At 41.9% G+C, this 21,686-nt stretch overlaps 1 protein-coding gene across 3 annotated transcripts in view; it reads left to right on the top strand.

Annotated features, from left to right (window-relative positions):
- The window catches only part of TOX (thymocyte selection associated high mobility group box), a 570,927-nt gene that overhangs the window by 476,022 nt on the left and 73,219 nt on the right, over positions 1-21,686 (top strand). For all 3 annotated transcript variants that reach the window (XM_029591350.1, XM_029591351.1, XM_029591352.1), the window contains exon 4: positions 2,798-3,076. In XM_029591350.1, the coding sequence (XP_029447210.1) occupies positions 2,798-3,076 (279 nt within the window). The remainder of the gene's footprint in view (positions 1-2,797; positions 3,077-21,686) is intronic.

The following is a 21,686-nucleotide window of genomic DNA, read 5'->3' as shown; positions in this document are numbered from 1 at the left end:
ATCAAAATCTGTAACATAAACAGAGGGTGATCTTTGTTGTAAAGCATATGGGGATATATTTAAAGATCTAAACCATAGAAGAAAGGCAAGAGCAGGAGATATGATAAGAGTCATTTAGAGGTATCCATGCACAGGATGTGGGTCTCTTTCAATGGAAAGAAGATTCTGGAATGAGGGGTCATTGGATGAGGGTGAAAAAAGGCAGACTGAGTAGTAATCTGAAGAAGAATTTCTTTATAGAAAGTGTGGTGGAAACATGGAACAGCCCTTCAGTGAAGTTGGTGGAGACAAGCACAGTATTTGAATTCCAGAAAGCATGGGACAAGCACAGGGGATCTCTAAGGGAATAGTAGGGATTTTCTTTCCTGCACTTTTACCCATTCAAAAGTAGCAACTTTGGACCTCTTTACAAGCTGTGTAGCAGTAGCCATGTTGACCTTGCAATGCCAGCTTAACTTAGAAGTTATCTGGTTAAATAAAGATTTGGGCACTTATCTGGCTACATTGTGGCTGGAAAATAAGCTGGTCGACTAGAATTTAGTCAGATAGGTTAGGGATATTCTGGGGCACAACTTGGAGTAATTGAGTTCGCCAGATAAGTTAGCTGGCTTAATCTGATATCTGGCTAACTCTAGCCAGCCCATAGAGCTGTCCTAAAATTAACCGGATAAACCTATCTGGCCAATTTTAAGATAGTCAGATACATTCAGCAGTGCGGCTGCACTGCTGAATCTGTGGGTTAAGTTTATCCGGCTAACTTAATCAAGCCGCGCAGTGGCTGAATATGGACCTCTTTGTAATCATCTTGCCAAATTAGCTTTGATAACTTCAGTGGATTTTTACTATTTCAGCTTTAGTTGGTCATTAAATTACTCATGAAACGAAACAACAATTAATTTGAAAAAAGAGTTACACTGTTCAGTGTACCCACAGCAAAGTAATCTTTCAAAATGGAAGTTTTTGAATGTGCTTCTTAAAGCCTTATGAGAAGACCTCTTCAGCAGACTGTGTTTTGTGCATTTGACCTATGGATAAGTAAAAAGCTTCATCCTTCAGTGCTTTTAATTTTAATCCTTGCAGATACTGAATTCATTGCTTAAATTAAAATACCAAGTCTCATCAAAGCTGCAAAGCAGTGACCCAGATAGCACAATGAATTAAAATGGAAACCTTGCAATTTAAGAGCTTTGGGTTTCTAGGGGGCTATTGCAATAAGCGAAGTAAATCAATCAATCAATAAATCAATCAATCCTTCACTTCCTCAGTGTCATTGTTTTATATCATCAGACTGCTTGGATTTAATGTTTTGTATCTGCAGACTGCTCCCAGGAGGCAAAGCAGAAAAGTAAAATACGCTGAATCGCTTTCATTTATACGATGTTAGAATCTCTAGTCGTGTCTTTAGTTTTGTTGAGCATTTTTTTTAAATCCCATTGCAAAGAGGCCAGTATACTAAAGTGCACTAACATTTTCACAAGCATTAATGCATGATAAAAATGCTGCTAGCAATTGTAGCCTAGTTTACGCACATTAACAGTGCTTTCAACTCACATTGTTAGTTCACAAGAGTTTTAACACAAAAATACAGTGCTAATGAGGTAATGAGATTCCAAGCAAATCATAACCCATTAGCACATAGGAAAATAATGTTAGGACATGCAAAAGTGAACACAAAGCAATTAATCCAAGAAAATTAATGACACCTCTGTGTGGTGTAGTAACTTTTTTGCAGTAAAACATCCACATTAATGCACTAACTTTAATGTTAATACATTAATGAAAACTTGGCTATTAACATGCACTAAGTAATTAATAGGAATGTGCACACGTTTTTTTTGTCTTCATTTCAGTTTTTGGAGATTTTTTTCTCTTTTTTGGAAGGAAGATTTTATTTTGTTTGGGTTTTTTTGTGGTTTTTCATTTTTGGGAAATATAGTACACAGTCACACTATTAGCAAATATTGTGCCCTATTTGCAAATAGGAGACACTATTATCTAATAGCATGTACTATATGCAGTCAACTCTTTTTCCCAAAAACAGAAATTGAGAAAAAATGATTTTTAAAAGTTTTTTTGGTTTATTTGAAACAATAAAAACTGGCTCATTCATTACATTTTACACTTTTGTTTCAAATGAATGTACATCCTTATCAATTAATGTTTTTTTTTAACAGACAGTGTTAACATACTTTAGTACATTGGCTTCCAAATTTGAAATCAAGCTATACAAAATTATCAATGATTTTTCTAAAAAGAAAAAAAACTGTTAAATTATAAGTAGGGCTTCTGATTATAGGCTTTAACAGATAACAATGATAAAACACCCCTAATGCCAAAAAGAAAGGTGCTTATTAGATAAACACTAGAAAAACACCACTTCCACTAGTACTCTATCATCCTTCCTCTTGCCTGCCTTGGATCATTCGATCTGTTTTTATGGTTTTATCTTGCTGATGAATCCCCAGCAACACAAATATATGTATTTAAGTCAAATGAAAAATGTACTCAGCAAAAGTACTTGCACCACAAAAACACCCTGGATTTTTTTGGACTCTTAAATAACCTCTAATTTTCTACAAATAAATAACCTAATTTTAGAATTTATAAACACCTAAGAATAGAAGCCCTAATTATAAACATTATTATGTGTGTGTTAAATACAAGTCACGTGCATGTATAGTTTGCTGACCTAAAATTTAATTGGGTCATCTTAAAGATGAAATTGCTTCTAGTCTGCCATTCAAGCACAGTGCAACCATTTACTAGAAAATCCCACCTTTCCAATTTGTTTTTGCAGATGCAAGAATTACGGAATACTGAAGGCGCTCAGTATACTTCTCATCCACAGATGGCAACTATGAGACAAAGGGTCCAACCTGCAGATATCAGGCAGCAAGGAATGATGCAGCATGGTCAGCTGACCACCATTAACCAGTCACAACTCAGCACTCAGCTTGGTTTGAACATGGGAGGGAACAATGTTTCCCATAACTCTCCATCTCCACCAGGAAGCAAGTCTGCGACTCCTTCACCCTCCAGTTCGGTTCATGAAGATGAAGGGGATGATAGCTCTAAGGTGAGGAGATATTCTTTAAACTCATCAAATGATCGTTATTCTTTGAGTCCTATGGGAAAAGCAAAATCAATCTGAATTCATCTCTTAACAGTTCAATTACTGGTGAGGGCATAATTATTTATTAATAATATATTTATTTGAATAAATATGCAGTAGAGCTATTCATTGAACATTGAACGGTACAGTATTTTCTACAAAGAAATAACTAATCAGTTAAGGAGAAGACGAGGAATCACAAAAAATGCTGTTATTTTTCTCAGATAAGCAGCACTGCTGTTTAAAATTTCAAATTCAAATTTTAAAGTTGAAAATATACATGCTCGATTTCTCCCCGCCCCACCTGAATATCATCCAGGAGAAATGTATTTGTCAGCACTGTATCAGTCAGGCTCAGAGGCAGAAAGAAGAACATACTGGTGAAGACTGGTACCAGTAGAGACCAGAGGAGGAATGACCCAAAAATGCAAAGAGAAACCGAAATAAATTGGGTTAAAGAAAGAATACGCTGGCCTTACATGCACATTGCTCTTGCTACCATTCAATTAACCACAGAAAGTAATTTTGTGCTGCTAATGGGATTCACAGTTCTGCTGCAGTACAAAATTATCCAGCTCTTTCACCCCCAACAGCAGCTGGCTTTATACATATTATAATGAAGTTGTCTTTCCCTTCTGGCCGAGAGTGGTGAGGAACACTTTTATGGAGGCTTCCAAAGAACTAGAGATTCTATAAAAAGGTATTACAGTGCACTAAGAACAGGCTTCTGCTTTTCTAACAAGAACATTTCTCAGCACTAGATCCCAAATACTTTTTGCAGTTAAAATTAATAAGAATGTCAGTGGTGCCTTAGATTTCACTGAAATTTGTTTGTGATTGAAGGAGACCACTTTTTCTCTGCTAACGAAGAAACAAAACCGACCTCTGTGTGATACAGGCAGTTTACCACCTGTTTTTCCAAAGCACTTTTTATAATTGGATCTTGTACTGGTTGGCAGCACAATCCAATTATAATAGTCCTCGGTGCCTAATAATCAAGAAGTAATACCCCAATAGACAAACAAGAGTTGGCATATAGTTCTTTTTCATAACTTGGTCACTATCAGATTAACAGTGGTTCAAAGAAAGATCCTTATTTTTTAAGCATATTTCTTTATTTTTTTACTCTACCATTCATTCAGTCTGAAATCTGAGTGTATGTGTACCGGGGGGAGGGTAAGGGTTGACATATCGATGGTCACAAAGCAAGAAAGAGACTGCAGAATGATTATATCTGATGATTTTAAGGTATTTGTTTTGTTTTATTACACTTGATATACCATTAAGCCAAATATTCACTAGAGCAGGGGTAGCCAACTCCAATCCTCAAGAACCACAAACAGGCCTGGTTTACATACAGGATATCCATAATGAAAATACATGAGAGATCTGCATGCACTGCCTCTATTGCATGCAAATCTGTCTCATGCATATTCATTTTTGTATCCTGAAAACCAGACCTGTTTGTGGGTCTTAAGGACTGGAGTTGGTCACCCTATACAAGGCAGCTTACAATCCCCAATAAAAACTCAACCTGCCAACAACATCCAACTAACACCTCCAAATAAAAACTACCTAGCTCATCTAACTCCCCCCCAAGGACTCTCTTTCCATGAATAAATTACTAACCCTATCCACACTTCCCCTCTTCTTGCACCATTGCCTCATCTACGTGTTGAGACTCTGGAGGTCTGCCGCTCTCTCGGACCTTGGCACATGCAACAGGGAAATTTTTGGAAGAAAATGTTCAATAAGACTATGTGGCACTGGATTGAAGTCTTTTAGATGATCTCTATAAATACAAGTTAAAAGCAGTAAATCTATGAATCTGTGGTCCCTTAATCTATCCCTCTGGGTTCCTTCTCTTTTCTTGGACAGATTTTGAAGCTACCCTGGGCAAACTGGAAAGAGTTCTCCTCACCACATATAGATGTCCTTTGAAATACCTGGGATCCATGGCTTGCAGCTTTCTCCTCTCTTTCTGTTTTAAATCTTGTGGGTACTTTCTCAGTTATTTGCTGTTAGTGTAGTAGTTCAGCTCTACCTCTCTTCACCAGAGTATTGTACTGCTGGATATGCACTCCTTCTTATACAAATTGATGGATTGGCAGCATAATCCTCGAATGAGAGAAATATGGATGATTTGTGAAAAATCAAATCTTCATTGCTCTCTTCATCTCAGGTAGGAAAGGTAGGTATAAACTTCCTTTCAACAAAAATTACACAATGAAAACAATTACTTAAAATGAAAGAGAAATTATCAACCACTGGATGTAAGTTGAAATAAATCTCTTTATGGATCAAAACTCATCAGCCAAGGCTTTGGGTCTGTACTGTGCAATTTAAGGATACTGAAGGAAATAGCTCTTACTTTTTTTTAATGCAAACTATAAGAATTCCACACAGAAACTGGTGGAGACGGGCTTGCTTACATGCAAGCAGGAATAAACAAACCATTGTAGCAGCCTCTAGTGGTTGTGCTGTGGTAGAGATGGTACATTCCTCTAATTTATACTGTCTCACCTAGGGACTAGGCCACACTCTTTAGTAGGAATCTCAATAGTTCTCTACCAGGGCTCCCCAAAAATTTCTGAAAGAGGGCCACATCAGACTTTTCAAAACATTGATAGAGCCGGACAATTTTGCTGAGCAGAGTGCAGAAGGGAGAAGGAAGGGTTCTCTCAGAGCAACTGGGAAGGCGTGAGAGTCAACAGGAGAAATAAGCATTTCTATAGTATTTGAAGTGAGGAGACTCTCAGGATTTTCACAAAATGGCCCTAGTCTAGTATATGGGAGTAGAAGATTTAAGAAAGCAGCATACCATTTGCACACAGCATCCCCTCTGAGTTTAATGGATTGGTGAGCTCCGGTCAGCTCAAAGGCAGGCATAGCTGGAGATCACTGTAGTATTTTGAGTTGACAGTATTTTGAGCATGGGGTGCGTTCACTTGCTCAAGAGAGAGTGAGCCCTTGGATCACAGCACAGCCTCAGGGTGGGGCTCCAAGGTAGGCACCATGGATGGTGAGCATATCTGGACATGGGCTGGACTTGGAACGTAGCTTAGTCTGGAATGTAGCTTGGACTTGGAACGTAGCTTGGACTTGGAATGTAGCTTTCAGGCCTCCACTGAACCTGCATGCACAGGGTGAGACCCAACAATGCAATGCTGGCCTCTGGGGTATCTCTCCGGCCACTCGATATTCTTTTCAGACCTGCCGCTAATAATGGTGAGTGCATCAGGATAGACAAAGGCTGAGGACAAGACATAGCATGATGAGGAACATGGATGAAGACACTGAAGGCTTGGAACTTGGATGAAAATATGGAACTAGGATGAAGACCCTGGAGACAAGTAACATGGACAAAAATTGGAGATGAGGAACATGGACAAAGGCTCAGGTTCAGGTTAGAGTTCAGTTTCAATGGGCACTGCACCACAGCGCACACTACACAGCCTTAGGGCTGGTCACCGAATGAGGAGATCTGCTGGCTGGACAAGCTCCATGAGACCGGAACTAGGAACATGACTAGGAACTTGAAACATGGAACTCTAAAGCAAGGATGGACTGCAAGGACTTGACCCAGTGAAGATGGACTTGTGCCAGGAGGTGCCCTACACAACCTGCCATGGGCTGGTCACGGACCACGATGCTGGCACACCTGAAGGAAGGACAAGAGAGGAGCTGAAAGGCAGAACTTGGGAGTGAGAACTGGAACATCCAGAACTAGACTGGACAAGGTGATGACTCAGAAGACTTGGAGAGGCAAAGACTCAAGACTTGGAACTGACAAGAGACCAGAAATATGGAACGGGAACATCCAATGAAGAACATGAAGGCCATCAAGACAAGAACATGTCCAAGGATGAAGAGCCATGATCAACCATGAAGATCTTTGTGAAGGCCTGGAGTGAAGACTGTAGAGTCCTTTTATAGGGCTATCTAGATGACATCATCAGAAATGGCCCAGGGCTTTTCCTGCCAGAGGCCCTTTAAATTGTAAAGAGAGGTGCTCATGCACCTAAAGACGTCAGGTGCAGGGGATGAAGCCAGTGGCGTTCAGGCTGTAAAGATAGTATCAGCAGCCCCCAGCCACAAAAAAGGACCTTGGTAGTGGCTCCCAGTTGTATGAGAGAGACTGCAATGGCAGTGCTCAATGGCCTCCTGGCTGCAGAGGCAGAACAACAACGTTGAGACCCGGCGACATCTCCTGCTACAGAGAGCAGGGCAGTGTGGCATTGGAGGTTGGCAGAGCCAGGCCAAAGCCGGTGTCAGGAGTGAGCGAAACCACTCGCAGAGCTCCGTGGGTGGCATATGCAACAGTGCCCCCTCTTCAAAGCCCCCTCCTCAAGCCTCTTTTCTTCGGCCACAGAGGAGAAGAAGGTATACTTTCTATACACAGAAGCTGGAAATTCCTTAATTTGGGACTGAAGCAGAGAAATATTCAAAACTGGAGACAGGAACATAGACAGAGATATAACCAAGTGCTCAGACAAAACATGAATAAAACTTGAACCAAAAACAGGACTAGAGGCACAGATTCCTTATCATCCAGGAGGACTAGTCCAATTCTTTCGGTTCTCACTTGATTATGATAGAAATGTGGATCACATTATAGTTATTGTCCTGCTATTCTAGCAAAGATGGTGGCTAGTTAATGAGAACATCATTGCTTGATCTTTTGTAGCTGGAAGTGTTGTGTTAAACTGCAAAATTACAAACAGTTTAACTCTAAAGTAGCAGATTTTATTGGAAAGAGAGACTGATCTGAAGAATTTGGGTGAGCAATTATAGATCTGGACCTCTCATGTAGAGCAGCTGTACTCCAAAGGACCCCAGAGGTCCTAGCTGACAGTGGTCTGGATTCATTGACACATGTATTGTGGGCAGATGGTACGAGGTCCAATAGCTCAGGCTTGTGATAAAACAGATGGTATCGAGGGTTTTCCACTGAAAAATTGATTAAGTCAGCCACAGGACAAGAACCAGGATCAGTTGACATCATGACCTGCTGGTCATACTGTAGCTCGAAAAAATCTAATCTGTAATCCACCAGTTGAAACCAGCTCATAGCTGTAATGAATTCAGTTATTGTAGTAGAAACATTAGTAAGAATTAAATGAAGGGTTGAAATTGATTCCACTTCGTCTTTTATTGCACACATGAGAATTTACCAGGACAGAGCTAGCTATTTTCAGGTTGCTGCAGCATGGTATCACAACCAGCAATGGACTTAGCTTAAAGTCTCTTTAACAGTTCTAGCTGCCACTTGATGGAATTGAACAGAATATACAAGGACAGAGTTTCCAATGAAATATGGAATTGGGACACTAGAAGTCAGTCGTGCTCTTGTATTCTTATAGTGTCTGTCTCATTCTGTTGCAACGCAATCTCGTGGCAAAGGTTTCAAAGTCAGTAGATGCTTTTATGATGTTTACTACAAGATTGGGATCCCAAACTTTATTTAGATAGCATGGCTTCATGATTGATGGCAAAGACCGTCTAGCAGAAATAAGTCATGATAAAATGTAGGATAAAATGTAGCAAACAGTTGAATACAGTGGCAAAGACAGTCACACTGTAAGATGCTCATCTTCAAAGTAAACAAGAGGCACAAGAAGAAGAAAAATACATTCCTTGATTAAACTAGTAGAAAGGAATGCTGACCTAAAAAGCTCTTCTTTAAGAAGAGTCAGCAGGGGGAGAAGAGGAGACACCGTAAGGCAGCCGGATATCTCTGAAGAATTTCTTATTTTGCTTGTACTCACCAAGGGTCAGGACCCGATCCCGGCCCCGATGGAGGCGCGGATGCGCCAATGACATCATCAAGGAGGTACCGTAAGGCTTCAAATCAGCCCCTCCTATGGCACGCAGCTGCCGCCGGCATGCTGCCAAAGCCACTGCCTAAACCGCAGTCCCCCATCCCAGGAGAATTAAGTCTGAATCTTATTTTCAGAGATCCGAATAAAGGAGATATCTTTGATTAGCTTTTCCTAAAATTGACTTTCTTATATAAATATGCCGCACACCAAAAGGAAGGCTCGGATAAGGGAGGCAATGGCATCGTCTCCCCTTCTGTTATCATCTCAGCCCCAGATATCATCCTTTTTTATGGCATCAGCTAATGAGATGCCAGAGGAAAGGACTGCAGTGGAAGTCGCTTCAGAGCGAGAAGCAACGCCACAGGCTGAAGTTATCTCTCTAAGCCCCGGCGCTCCTGGAGCTCCCTCCCCACCAATTACAACTTTAAAAAATTTTATAGGCCCTCTTGAGATTGAAGAGGGGTCGGAAGATCGAAATACCTTACTCAAGGAGGGTTTGGAGAGTAGATGCCAAGCTGTGGGGGGTTTGGGGGACCGCAGGCCTGAGTTGGAGGTTGGAGGTTATTTTACCATATAAATCATTTTACCATCTAAATCATCAGAAATTACACTGGAAACTTTGTGGTCTGCGATCAAATCCCTAGAAGGCAATCATAAATCTGACTCAAAATACTTCTAATTTCCAACAAAGAGTATTAGACTTGGAAAACTCTATATGTTTGTGTAGTGATAAAGTGAGAAATCATGAAGAGCAATTAGAAAAGGTCAACCAAGTCAACTAATGTAAAGAAATTAGAATTTATAGAAAATTCCCTGAAATATCCCAACTTGAGGATTTTGAATTTTCCATTTCAGAAATTAATATCTGCAAAGGAAATGTTTATAGAGTATTTATAACATGTACTGAAAATGTCTAATCAAACTATACATGCCTTTGCTAAAATCTTTTATGTACCCCCAAGAGTTGAAATACGGAATCAATTGGGAAACCCGCAGCCAGAGGTTTCTATGGAATTTGTCTGAAGTATTAGAAACGTCTATCGATACTGAGATATCTGTAAGAGCTAAGTTATATGTCTCATTTTTATTTCAAACTGAGAGAGATGCGGTATTAAGACTATTTCTCAGACATCGTTTAGAGAAATTTCATGGGCAACAGATCCAGATCTGGCGAGAGTGACCCAACTGAGAAGAAATGACTTTTTGCGGTTAAAACCAAAAGTCCTTGCTAGGGGAGCAAGATTTATGTTAAGGTTCCCTTGCAGGTGAAATACAATACATGGAACATAAGTATATCTTTTTTGAGGTATCCCATATAGAAACATAGAAACATAGAAATGACGGCAGAAGAAGACCAAACGGCCCATCCAGTCTGCCCAGCAAGCTTTCGCACTTGTTTTTTTCTCATACTTATCTGTTACTCTTGACCCTTAACCTTTTGATTCTATTTCCCTTCCACCCCCGCCAGTAATGTAGAGAGCAGTGCTGGAACTGCATTTAAGTGAAATATCTAGCTTACAGGTCGATACAGTAAGGCCGCGGTAGAAACAGTGCGGCAGTGTCAGGCACACCCTTCCTCCCCGCACGCACAGTTCTCTTCACTAAGTCCCCGATACTCTCTTCTAATCGCATGCAAATGCATGCCACGGCTGTGAAGCGATAGGGAAGGGTTATGCCCGCGCAACCCATTTTACTGTATAGGCGCTTAATACAGCGCCTGTACAGTAACCTGGGTGCGCTGGTACCTGTCATTTCAAATGACATTTGGAATGACAGGCACCGGGAGGAGGGAAGCGGCGAAGCGACTTACTTCTTGCTGTGTCTCTCCTCCTCCCGGAGCAGGACGCGAAAGCAGCCTTGCTCCGGGAGGAGGTGGGACACAGCGGCGAAGCAAAAAAAAAAAAACCAAAGGCGCGTGTTCGATCGGGCGGGTGGGCGCGTGTTCGATCGGGCGGGTAGGCGGCAGCAGCGGCGGCAGAGAAGAAAAAAAAAAACCAAAAGCAATTTTGTGTTTTTTTTTCAAAAAGCGACAATTTTGTTTTTTTCCAAAAGCGACATACTTTTGGGATCTGTCAAGATCCCAAAAGTAAGTCGCAAAAGTAACTTACTTTTCTGAAGCCATCAGGAACAAGATCGTAGCTCCTCCTGATGAAGACGAAGATGGCCGCCTGCACGGGAAAGCGTGCAATTGGCCGCTGAAGACGTGACGTCACGACGTTTGGCGTCTTCAGCGGCCAATTGCACGCTTTCCCCCGTGCAGGCGGCCATCTTCGTCTTCGTCAGGGGGAGCTACGATCCTGCTGATGGCTTCAGATCCCGGGGGGCGGGTGGGCGCGTGTCCGGTTCCCGCCGCTGCTTGGATGGGTGGGCGCGTGTCCGGCTGAAAGAATGCCCATGCGATTTTGGCGCTCATGGCATGAGCGCCAAAATCGCACGGGCATTCATTCCGGCGGGGGCCGTGCGTTCATCCAGGCAGAGGGAGCCGGAGGTCGTTCGCCGTCGGCTCCCTCTGCCTGGATGAATGCCCGTGCGATTTTGGCGCTCATGGCATGAGCGCCAAAATCGCACGGGCATCCATTCCGGCGGGGGCCGTGCATTCATCCATGCAGAGGGAACCGTGGGCCGTTTTCGCCACCGGTTCCCTCTGCCTGGATGAATGGCCGTGCGATTTTGGCGCTCATGGCATGAGCGCCAAAATCACACGGGCATCAATTCCGCTGCTGCCCCCGGATCCCGGATGCCGCTTTTTTTGCTTCTTTGCTGCCCCCCCGCTGCCGCTGCTGCCCCCGGATCCCGCTGCCCCCCCCCCCCCCCCCCCCCCGCTGCCGCTGCCGCTTACCCGCGAAATCGGGAGGAAGGGAGAAGGGACTACCGTAGCAGGCCCGAGCCTTGCTACTTTTTCGGTTTTTTTTTTTTTTTTTTTTTGCTTCGGGAGGAGGGGACCGGACGGGGCTGCAGGAGACCGGACTGGGGCTACACCGGATGGCTGGACCGGGGACCAGGGCAGGTAAGCAATGTTTTTTACACTACACTACACTACACTAACTCCTACTAGGGGGAGGCGGTAAACTAGCACGTTAAGGCCGCAGCAGAACAGCGGGTTATTGAGGAGATAATATCAGCGCCCGTTACAGTATTGGAGGGGAATAGCTAATTCCTTCATTATACAGCTTTTTCGTTCATTTACATGCTGGGTGCGGAAAGGGTTATGTGTTTATTTTAGGAAGCGCTAAGGACGCGTGAAACTGGAGACTGTATTGCTGGACCGCCTTACTCGTCTGTATTGTGCGCTCCCAGCACGTTACAGACGGGGAATCTTTAACTGAACGTTACTGTATCGACCTGTTAATTAGTTAGGGGTAGTAACCGCCACAATAAGCAAGCTACTCCCACCCTTGTTTGTTTACCCAGCCTGTACAATTCAGTCCTTGTTGGTTGTCTGAATATAAATCCACTTTTCTTCATTCCCTCTGCCATTGAAGCAGTGAACTGCACTGCATATGTATTTCAAGTGAAATATCAGGCTTAATTGATTCGGGGTGGTAACCGCTGTAACAAGCAAGCTACACCCATGCTTATTTGTTTACCCAGACTATGTAATTCAGTCCTTGTTGGTTGTTGTCTGTATATAGATCCACTTTTCTTCATTCCCCCTGCTGTTGAAGCAGAGAGCTACACTGGATATGCATTGAAAGTGAAGTATCAGCCTTATTTGGTTTGGGGTAGTAACCGCCATAACAAGCAAGCTACTCCCCGCATGTTGTGAATTCAAATCCTTTTTTCCACATTTCCTCTTGCCGTTGAAGCTTAGAGCAATGTTGGAATCGCATTAACCGTGTGTATGTTTATTGAATAAGGGTATTATCTCCAGGTTGTAGCCGTCATTCCCGCAAGCCACCCTCTCTTCATTCACATCCTCTAGACTTTATGGATCTGCTAACAGCTTGAACGCCTTACAGCCCTTTTGGAAACTCAGATGAAAAGGTGGTTGTCCTTGAGACCATGATTGTGACTTTTGTCCTTCACCTTTATAGAGATTGGCTACTGAACTTTTTTGCTAAACATCAGGAAGAGAATATTTTTAGGCAAAACATCAGGGTCTTTCCTCGCATGACCAAGGCCACCCAGCAGAGGCAAAAGCATTTCTTCAATTGGGCGCTATATTTATCTTAAAGATCCCTTGCAAATGTTTTGTGAAGTACAGTAACTTTTCCTATGGGATTTTTTGAGCCTTCTCAACTTATTTCCTTCTTAACTAATAAATCAAGTTAGACTTGGGCCGTTTACTTTCTTTCTCTCGCTTTCTCATTATGATCAATTGGTTTCTGTTTCAGCTTTTGTATTTTGCATTGTTTTTCTTTGATTTGTGGACATGACCTCCAATGATATTGGACTTTATATTTGATTTGGCAGGATTTTGCTTGTTTTAAAAATATTTTTTTCTTCTTTTTTCTTTGTGTCTGTGCTAACTTGTATTTTCTTCTATCAGTTATTCTTGACATTGTATTTGATAAATGTTATACCTAAAGAAGTAAAAAAACAAGCCTTTGCTTACTTTTTGTCAGGTAATTATTTAATTCCCTTCTCATCTCCTTCAAAGTGGGTGGAAGCCTATTTACACATGAGCTCTTCTGCAGCCTGAGAGATTAACACCTGCATAAAGTAGTTCCCTTTAACCACATAAGGAGAGTAAGAAATAACAGAGACAGACTAAGGAGACAGTGAAAAGACAGGAGATAAGAATGTTGCCAGAAATTAAAAGTTTTTATAGCCACTACCGTGAAGATCCATATAGGATAGGGGAAGAGATGGGGGAAAGGTGAGATGGGCCTGACCACAATGTCCACCCATGTTAATCTTGGGCCTCCCCCCTCCACCCCAATTCAGTTCTGGCTATGTCCCTGATTTGAAATGACATAGTAAATGTTGATTTGTTTCATTTTGTAAGTGAAACAGCAGAAAAATTAACACAATTGTATTACTGTCATTTAATGAGTGCTATCTGTTTCCCAGGGAGCCCTATTGAAGCCTTGAGGACCAATCTGGTTCTACCTGGTCCTGCATCAGACTCAGCGCAGACTCTCCTGGCCTGCTTAAAGCTGCATTTTCCAAAGCCAAACAATGGTTCAAAGGCACCTCATCAGCCTCTTTTCCACACAGGCCTCACTTTAAGGCTGACTAGAGTACATTTGACTTGACACTAGATAGGAGATATTCCCCCTTGATCATAGGGTCTCACCTGTCCAATCTCAGTACTCCCTTTCTCTGTGTTATTTTTAGTTGTATGTAAACCGATACGATGTGCAAACGGCTATCGGTATATAAGAAACCTCAAATAAAAAATAAAATAAATAAACAGAAATAGCCAAATGCCTACTATGAAATGCTCTTTTGCAAAGGAATAGTACATTTTACACTGAGGCGGCAATCTTCAAAACAGCCCGCGTCCTTTCACCCACAGACTTTGCACCAATTCTCAAAGGGAAAGCGCACACATACTCTCCTTTGGAGAACTGCCCAAAGGAAAAAGCATTTCTCTGCATCTGCATTTTCTTCAGATAATTTTTCCCTTCTGAACAAAGCCCATAGTTTAGCAAGCCCTGCCCTCGGGAATGCCTCTTCTTAGTAAACGTGTGGTGGAACAACACGCACACTTTTACCCAGTATTTAATGATCCAGTAATACAGCTTAGAGCAAGAAAATGACATCAAGTTGAACAGACTCCAAAGAAAAATAGTATTCAGTGGGGCCTTTGTTTTAAAATGGAATCATGATATCACTTTTTAAGGTCCCTCTGTTTGACATGTTAATTTTCAAATTGAATATTCAAAAGATATAATTTTCAGATGAACTTAAGAAGGTCTAATATCACAATGTCCAAATCTGGAGTCTCCACAGTATGTACCATGGGTCACTTCCATCCCACAGACACATTTTTACAGGCCCACTAAGTCCAGCAGAATTAAAATTCCCTGAGGCCCCTGATGTGTTTGATCTCAGTATACCAAGGTCATAAGAACATAAGAAATTGCCATGCTGATTCAGACCAAAGGTCCATCAAGCCCAGCATCCTGTTTCCAACAGAGGCCAAACCAGGCCACAAGAACCTGGCAAGTACCCAAACACCAAGAAGATTCCATGCTACTGATGCTTGGGCCTGTCCCCTGTCTGCTTCCACCCTCCACCAGATGCAATTGTCTTCATTCTCTGCCCAAGTCACAGGCACACGAGTGACATCATAAAGAGACACATTGACCAGAGGGGGGACAAAGAGGATGGAATGTCACCCCATGCCTTGCCCTCACTTGGGACCTGCAGACCCAAACATTTGTGTTGGATTTTCAAATCCAGTGCTTAGGAGAAAGGAATCAGTGGGAAATCCACAAAGTCAAAAATAATAAAAGGACGATTAGTTCAGCAGTGATGGAACATAGTGTACCCTCTTTATGCTGTAGATGTTTTGCAATATTTACTTTATATGATAAGAACTATTAGTAGACTTATATGTAGCTCAGTTTATTATGCAGATGGTGCTTGATTAAAATCTATTTTAAACTGCACCGATTACTGCAAGATGATATGCATAAAACAGCTCTCCTAGCTCCATTAAATGCCTTGATGCTGTTGCAGTTTGTTTTAAATATGCTTACAGACATTATTTTAGTTCTCAGGGGACATTTAGATATCAATGATGTAGCCTTGCATGATAATCTTAAATTCTGTAGCATATGTTCTTGTGATAGGTTACATGTGCAGTACTGACAAAGTACACTTTTTTTTATAAGTGAAAGATTATTTTTGTATGTGTGATAAATAAATATATTGCTGTAATTAAGCAATGAGGCATGACAGGAGGGCTAACTACATCTTTAGGGATCTTATGAAGCGTGATTCTTACAAAATATATATTACTTTTATTTCATTTCCTTTCTGGTTACGCTTTCCAAGTTATCAGTATGTTCTACAGAGCTGGTGAGCATTCAGGGAGACTTGGCTAGAGCAGGTTCGCCAACTGTTTACAAAAATGATTGTGGTCAGTTTTACTTATTTTTTTCAATAATTTTCTCACGGATTTCTTTCTAATGCCATATTCTTTATGGATTTATGTTTGCAAGCTATTTACAAAAGCTTTGTATGTTTCTCATTTTTGTTTGAAGGAAAACTCTCTGCTTAATGATATTGTATGGGCCAATCCTAAAACTTTAAAACTTTCAGAAACTCTACCACATGCTATTCAAAAGCAAATGACTCCTTTTTTGCCCTCAGAAAGCCAATCAGGTCTTACAAGTTTACCCAGCTTCTTTCTCACCGACTACTTCAGCTTCCTCTACTTGCTAATTAGGAATGGGCATTCTGGAAAAATGAAATAGGAAATGAGACAAAATTTCCTATTTCGTTTCAGATACTTTTCAAAATGGAACGAGTTAAATTCCAACAAATTTCATTGGAATCTTGTTTCGTTTGAAAACCTATTAAAAAAAAAAAAAAGTCACTGGTTGGGCTAGGGTGGCCAACTTTTCCAAGGCTTTGGAATGGTGGAGGTGGGGGGAGAGGTTATGGAGTACTGTCAGATGTCGATCTACTCATTACTTTCAAGCAAACCCCCCTCAATATATTTGTTTTATAAAATGTTATTTCAACCATCTTCATAAACACATCAACCACAGCCTCTCTCATGTAGTTTTGTTCTCTATCACAAGTAAAGCCTTTCTAATACATATGCATACTTACTTCCTTACCCCCATCAACATGCAACCTCTTCTCATACACTCCTAAATGCACAACCTCCTCTGTCATACAAACATACACTCCCAACCACACAGCCTCCTTTCTCATATACACACATACTCCCAAACACACAACCTCCTCTCTCATATGCACATGCACACTCCCAAACACACAACCTCGTCTCTCATACATACACAAACTCCCAAATATATAGTCTCCTTCTCATATACACAGGCACATTTCCAAATACACAGCCTTCTCTCTCTTACACATATACACAGAGCCTCCTCTTTCATTCACTTACACACGCTTCCAAACACACAGCCATTTCTCTCATACACACACTCCCAAACATACAGCCTCCTCTCTTATATACATACGCACACTCCCAAATACACAGCCTCCTCTCTCATACACATATACACATAGCCTAAACACATAGCCTCCTCTTTCATTCACTTACACACACTTCCAAACACACAGCCATTTCTCTCATACACTTACACACACTCCCAAACATACAGCTTCCTCTCTTATATACATATACACACTCCCAAACACACAGCCTCCTCTCATACACATGCACACATTCCCAAACATAAAGCCTCCTCTCTCAGACAGCCACAGACACTCCAAAACATGCAGCCTTCCTCATACACAGTTGATTCTCTCTCCCTTTCCTTAAAATCTTCCTGCCTTTCATTTGTGTCTCCCTTTTGCCACCTGTCTCTCAATATGCCCTCTACTTTCTTTCCGCACCCTCCTTTGTCTGCCCACCTCTCTAGTCCCTCTCTCTCCCCATGCTCTTGTTTTTCTCTTTCTCTTTCCCTCCTGTCTCCTTCTCCTGTGCCTTCCTCTTTCTCTATCTCCTTCCCTCCTGTGTTCCCCTGTCTCCTTTATGTCTCTTCTGTAAATTATTTCCCTTCCCACCATTTCCCTCATGCCTCCACTGTGCTTCTCTACTTCCCTTCCCTGTGACCTTCCTTCTCTTCCTTCTCTTCATACTCTCTCTGTCTCTTCCCTCCTTTGCTTCCCATGTGTCTATCTTCTTTTCTCTCCCCTTTTCTCTGTGTACACTCTTGTCTCTCCCCCTTTCCCTACTATGTGACTCTGACTGTCTCTTTCTCCACCTTCCCCTTCTCTCTTCCTGTATCCCTTGGCTAGCTCACTGCAACCCCTCTCTTGGGTCTTGGACCAGCACTCAGTGAGGGTGGGGAAGGGACCCAGAGAACCATTGCTGCAAAAATTGGTTGAGCCACTTCAAAGTGAGGGCTATGTTGTCCCCTGCCTCGTCCCCCCATACCATCCAATCACAACATAGAAAATGAGGAAAGGGGCATGCTCTCTGCTCTGTCTTTCTGGGAAAGAGGAGGAGCCTCCTGCAAAATTCAGATTTCAGCATCTGGTCAGTACCTCTGACCGGACACTGTACAACATATCTGAAAACCTGGCTGTCTGGCCCAAAACCGGGTAGTTGGCAACTCTAGGTTCGGCCTTGGCTTAGGCCTGAAGATGAGACCTCGCCTAGGGATAGGCCAAGAACCAAAGCAAAGGCCAAGGCCCTTTAAATTTCCTGCCACCCCTCCCCTGCATACTTACCAAATCCGACGCCACACCTTGGTCTGGTCTCAACACAAGGGCCTGGGATGGATTCAGACCCAATGTCAGGGTCTGACCCGGAGGGTGGGTCCCAATGCCTGGGCTTTGGCCTAGGCCGTGGCTCAGGCCCAGGCCCATGGTTCAGGCCAGGCCCAGGCCTGAAACCATGGCCTGGTCCAAAGGCCGGGTCCCAACAACGGGGCCTCAACCTGGACCCAGGCTGAACATCGAGGCCCAGCCCAGAGGCCAGTTCCCGACACCTGGGCCTTGGCCCAGGCTCAGAGCCCAGGTCTTGGTGCTCCTCTTCATCATCTTTCTTTGGCTCTTCTTCACAACCTAACTTCATCCGCTGCGGTCATTGTACTGGAATTAATTAACTCCAGTGTATCCTTCCCAGCAGAGTGTACTATTTTGATGTGTGGCGGTTAAATTAGCTGCCGTGCATCAAAATGCTGCCCCCTGTTGGGGAGGATGCACAGGAGTTAATTCTCTGGTGCACTGACCCCAGCAGACAGCATCAGTTGGTGAGGAAACTAAAGAAATTAATTAAGGTTCCCTGAAATTAATTTTAAAATGAAACAATTTTTTTCCTGCAATACATGCCTGCCTGGAACTCATTCAATCTGGTTTCTCAGAAAGATAATGGGTGGTCTGCAGCTGACATTCTGCTCCCTTGACCCCTGCCATTTCAAGTTAGTGAAGCTGGAAAGCAAGTTCCTCATAGATAGCACCACCAAAATTGTGAACTTCTCTCTTGCAGACAGGTTGCTACCAACAACACTTAAAATGGTGATTGTGGGTACCCTGCTGAAAAAAAAACACTCTAGATTAGGATAAGCTTAAAAATTACTGAGCACTTTCAATTCAGATATCCCATTTCTGGGGAAAATCATAGAACAAGCAGTTTGAATGCAACTCCATTGCTTGGCGAGAAAACATTAGTGGATTGGATCCATGCCAGTCATGGTTCAGACTCAACTAGGGAAAGAGTTGGTTCTCATCTCACTGCTAGATAATCTCCATAGAAACCATGACAGGATATTAATCTCTGTGCTAGTAATATTTGACATTGTTAATCACAATATTATGCTGTATTTGTTGGCAGAAGCAGATCTATAGCATAGTACTAGCCTGGTTCAGATACTATCTGTACGATCTGGAGGCTTATCATCCTCATCATGGACCCTGATATGTGGAGTCCTAAAGGAATCTGTACCATTCAGTGCAAGGCAGCAATCAAAAAGCAAATAGAATGTTAGGAGTCATCCAAAAAGGAATAGAGCATAAAATGGAAAATATCATGTTGCTGCTTGAACTAGAAAAGATGTTGAGGAGGGCAAATAAAAATGATATAGAGATGTGAACATTTCTCCTTTGATGACAGGCTATGCAGTCTAGGGCTCTTCAGATCAGAAAAGAGATGGCTAAAAGGGGATACAACAGAAGTTTAGAAAAGCATGAGTGGGGTGCAATGGGTAAATAAAGCATGAACACTCCATGAAACTAACAACCAACAGATTCCAAACAAATCATGGAAAGTATTTTTCCACTCAATGCACTATTAAGCTGTGGAATCTTTTGCCAGAGGATATGATCAAGGCAACTAGCATAGAGGGGGTTTAAAAGAGGTTTTGGTAAATTCCTGGAGGAAAAGTCCACAACACACTAAAAGCTAGGTAGACTAAAGAACATGATAGCTATCCCTGGGAGTGAATAACAGGAATTAGATCTATTTTATGGGATCTGCCATCCTAGATTGGCCAATGTCAGAGACAAGTTGCTGGGCTCAATGGACCTTGAATAGACCCAGAATAGCAATTTTTATGTTCTTTTTTTTTAACTCTATTTTTATTGAATTTTTAAATCAAATACATGAAATTAAATACAAGGAAAAGAAACACAAAAATTAACAAGCAATGCTCCATATATCATTTGTCCCCATCTAAGGGGGAAAATAGGAAAAAAGAAAAAAAAAAGAATAAAATAAAATCTAAACAGTACTATCCAAATGTACCCACCAACCCCAGGCACAGCCTGAACATTATGACCTATAACCAGGAAAGTCTTTAGATAGACAGGATCTAAAAAGATATATTTATTCCTGTGACATACTACCTCACACTTACAACGAAATTTGAGGGAAAAGGAAGCACCAAGATGAACAACTTGTTGCTTTAACTGAATGAAAAACTTCTTCTTTTCCTGAGTTTCCTTAGCAATATCAGGAAAAATTTGAATCTTCAAGCTACAGAATATGCCACCCTTTTATTTAAAATATTGCCAAAATATAAGATCTTTATCTGATTCTGAAACAAACAAAATAGTAAGGGTTGCACAAGTTAAAATATTGTCCTGAAAACTCTGCAAAAAAGAAGTCAAGTCAGAGCTTGCAGTAGAAGACAGAAAAGACATCATTAGGATTAGGGACTTTTTCCAAATCCAGGGACATAGTAGCAATTGGAAAGTAAAAAAAAAGTTTTCAGCTGAAAACTGTAACAGCGCAGTTACATATTACTTAAATAGCCTATTCCCAGAAGGAAATCTAATGTTAGGAATGTTCAAGAAATGAAGGTTCTTGGATCTCATCTTATTTTCCAACAATTCTTATTTATAATGTAAATTTGAACTATCTTTAACCCCAGATGTCATGTAAGTTTGAAACACAGGTATTACACCCAAAAAATACTTCACCTCAGTGTGGAATGACCAAAGAAGTCCAGGCTGGAGACAAACTCCACACTGGCTCCATCCTCTTTCACACAAGATTCCACCTTTATTATATTCACATCTACCCGTTCTAGACCTCATGAGAGGTCTAGAACAGGTAGATGTGAATCGGTTATTTACTCTTTCGGATAGTAGAAAGACTAGGGGGCACTCCATGAAGTTAGCATGGGGCACATTTAAAACTAATCGGAGAAAGTTCTTTTTTACTCAACGCACAATTAAACTCTGGAATTTGTTGCCAGAGAATGTGGTTCGTGCAGTTAGTATAGCTGTGTTTAAAAAAGGATTGGATAAGTTCCTGGAGGAGAAGTCCATTACCTGCTATTAAGTTCACTTAGAGAATAGCCACTGCCATTAGCAATGGTTACATGGAATAGACTTAGTTTTTGGGTACTTGCCAGGTTCTTATGGCCTGGATTGGCCACTGTTGGAAACAGGATGCTGGGCTTGATGGACCCTTGGTCTGACCCAGTATGGCATTTTCTTATGTTCTTATGTTCTTCTTATAGCACGTCAACAATATTCACAAAATAGCATGCAGACTGCTTACCTTCCAGCAGTGTACTCACAGGTTCTGACAACTTAGGTCAGAGATATTACAGGAGCTGCCTTCTCCTGGAGATGCAGAGCCTCCTGATCCCAGCAGGGCTCTGCCTCTTAACCTGCTCAGCTGGGACCCACCCACAGATCTCTTCCTG

Source organism: Rhinatrema bivittatum, chromosome 2 (assembly GCF_901001135.1).
Source record: "Rhinatrema bivittatum chromosome 2, aRhiBiv1.1, whole genome shotgun sequence".
Taxonomy (NCBI): Eukaryota; Metazoa; Chordata; class Amphibia; order Gymnophiona; family Rhinatrematidae; genus Rhinatrema; species Rhinatrema bivittatum.
This window is presented reverse-complemented; position numbering and strand designations above follow the sequence as displayed.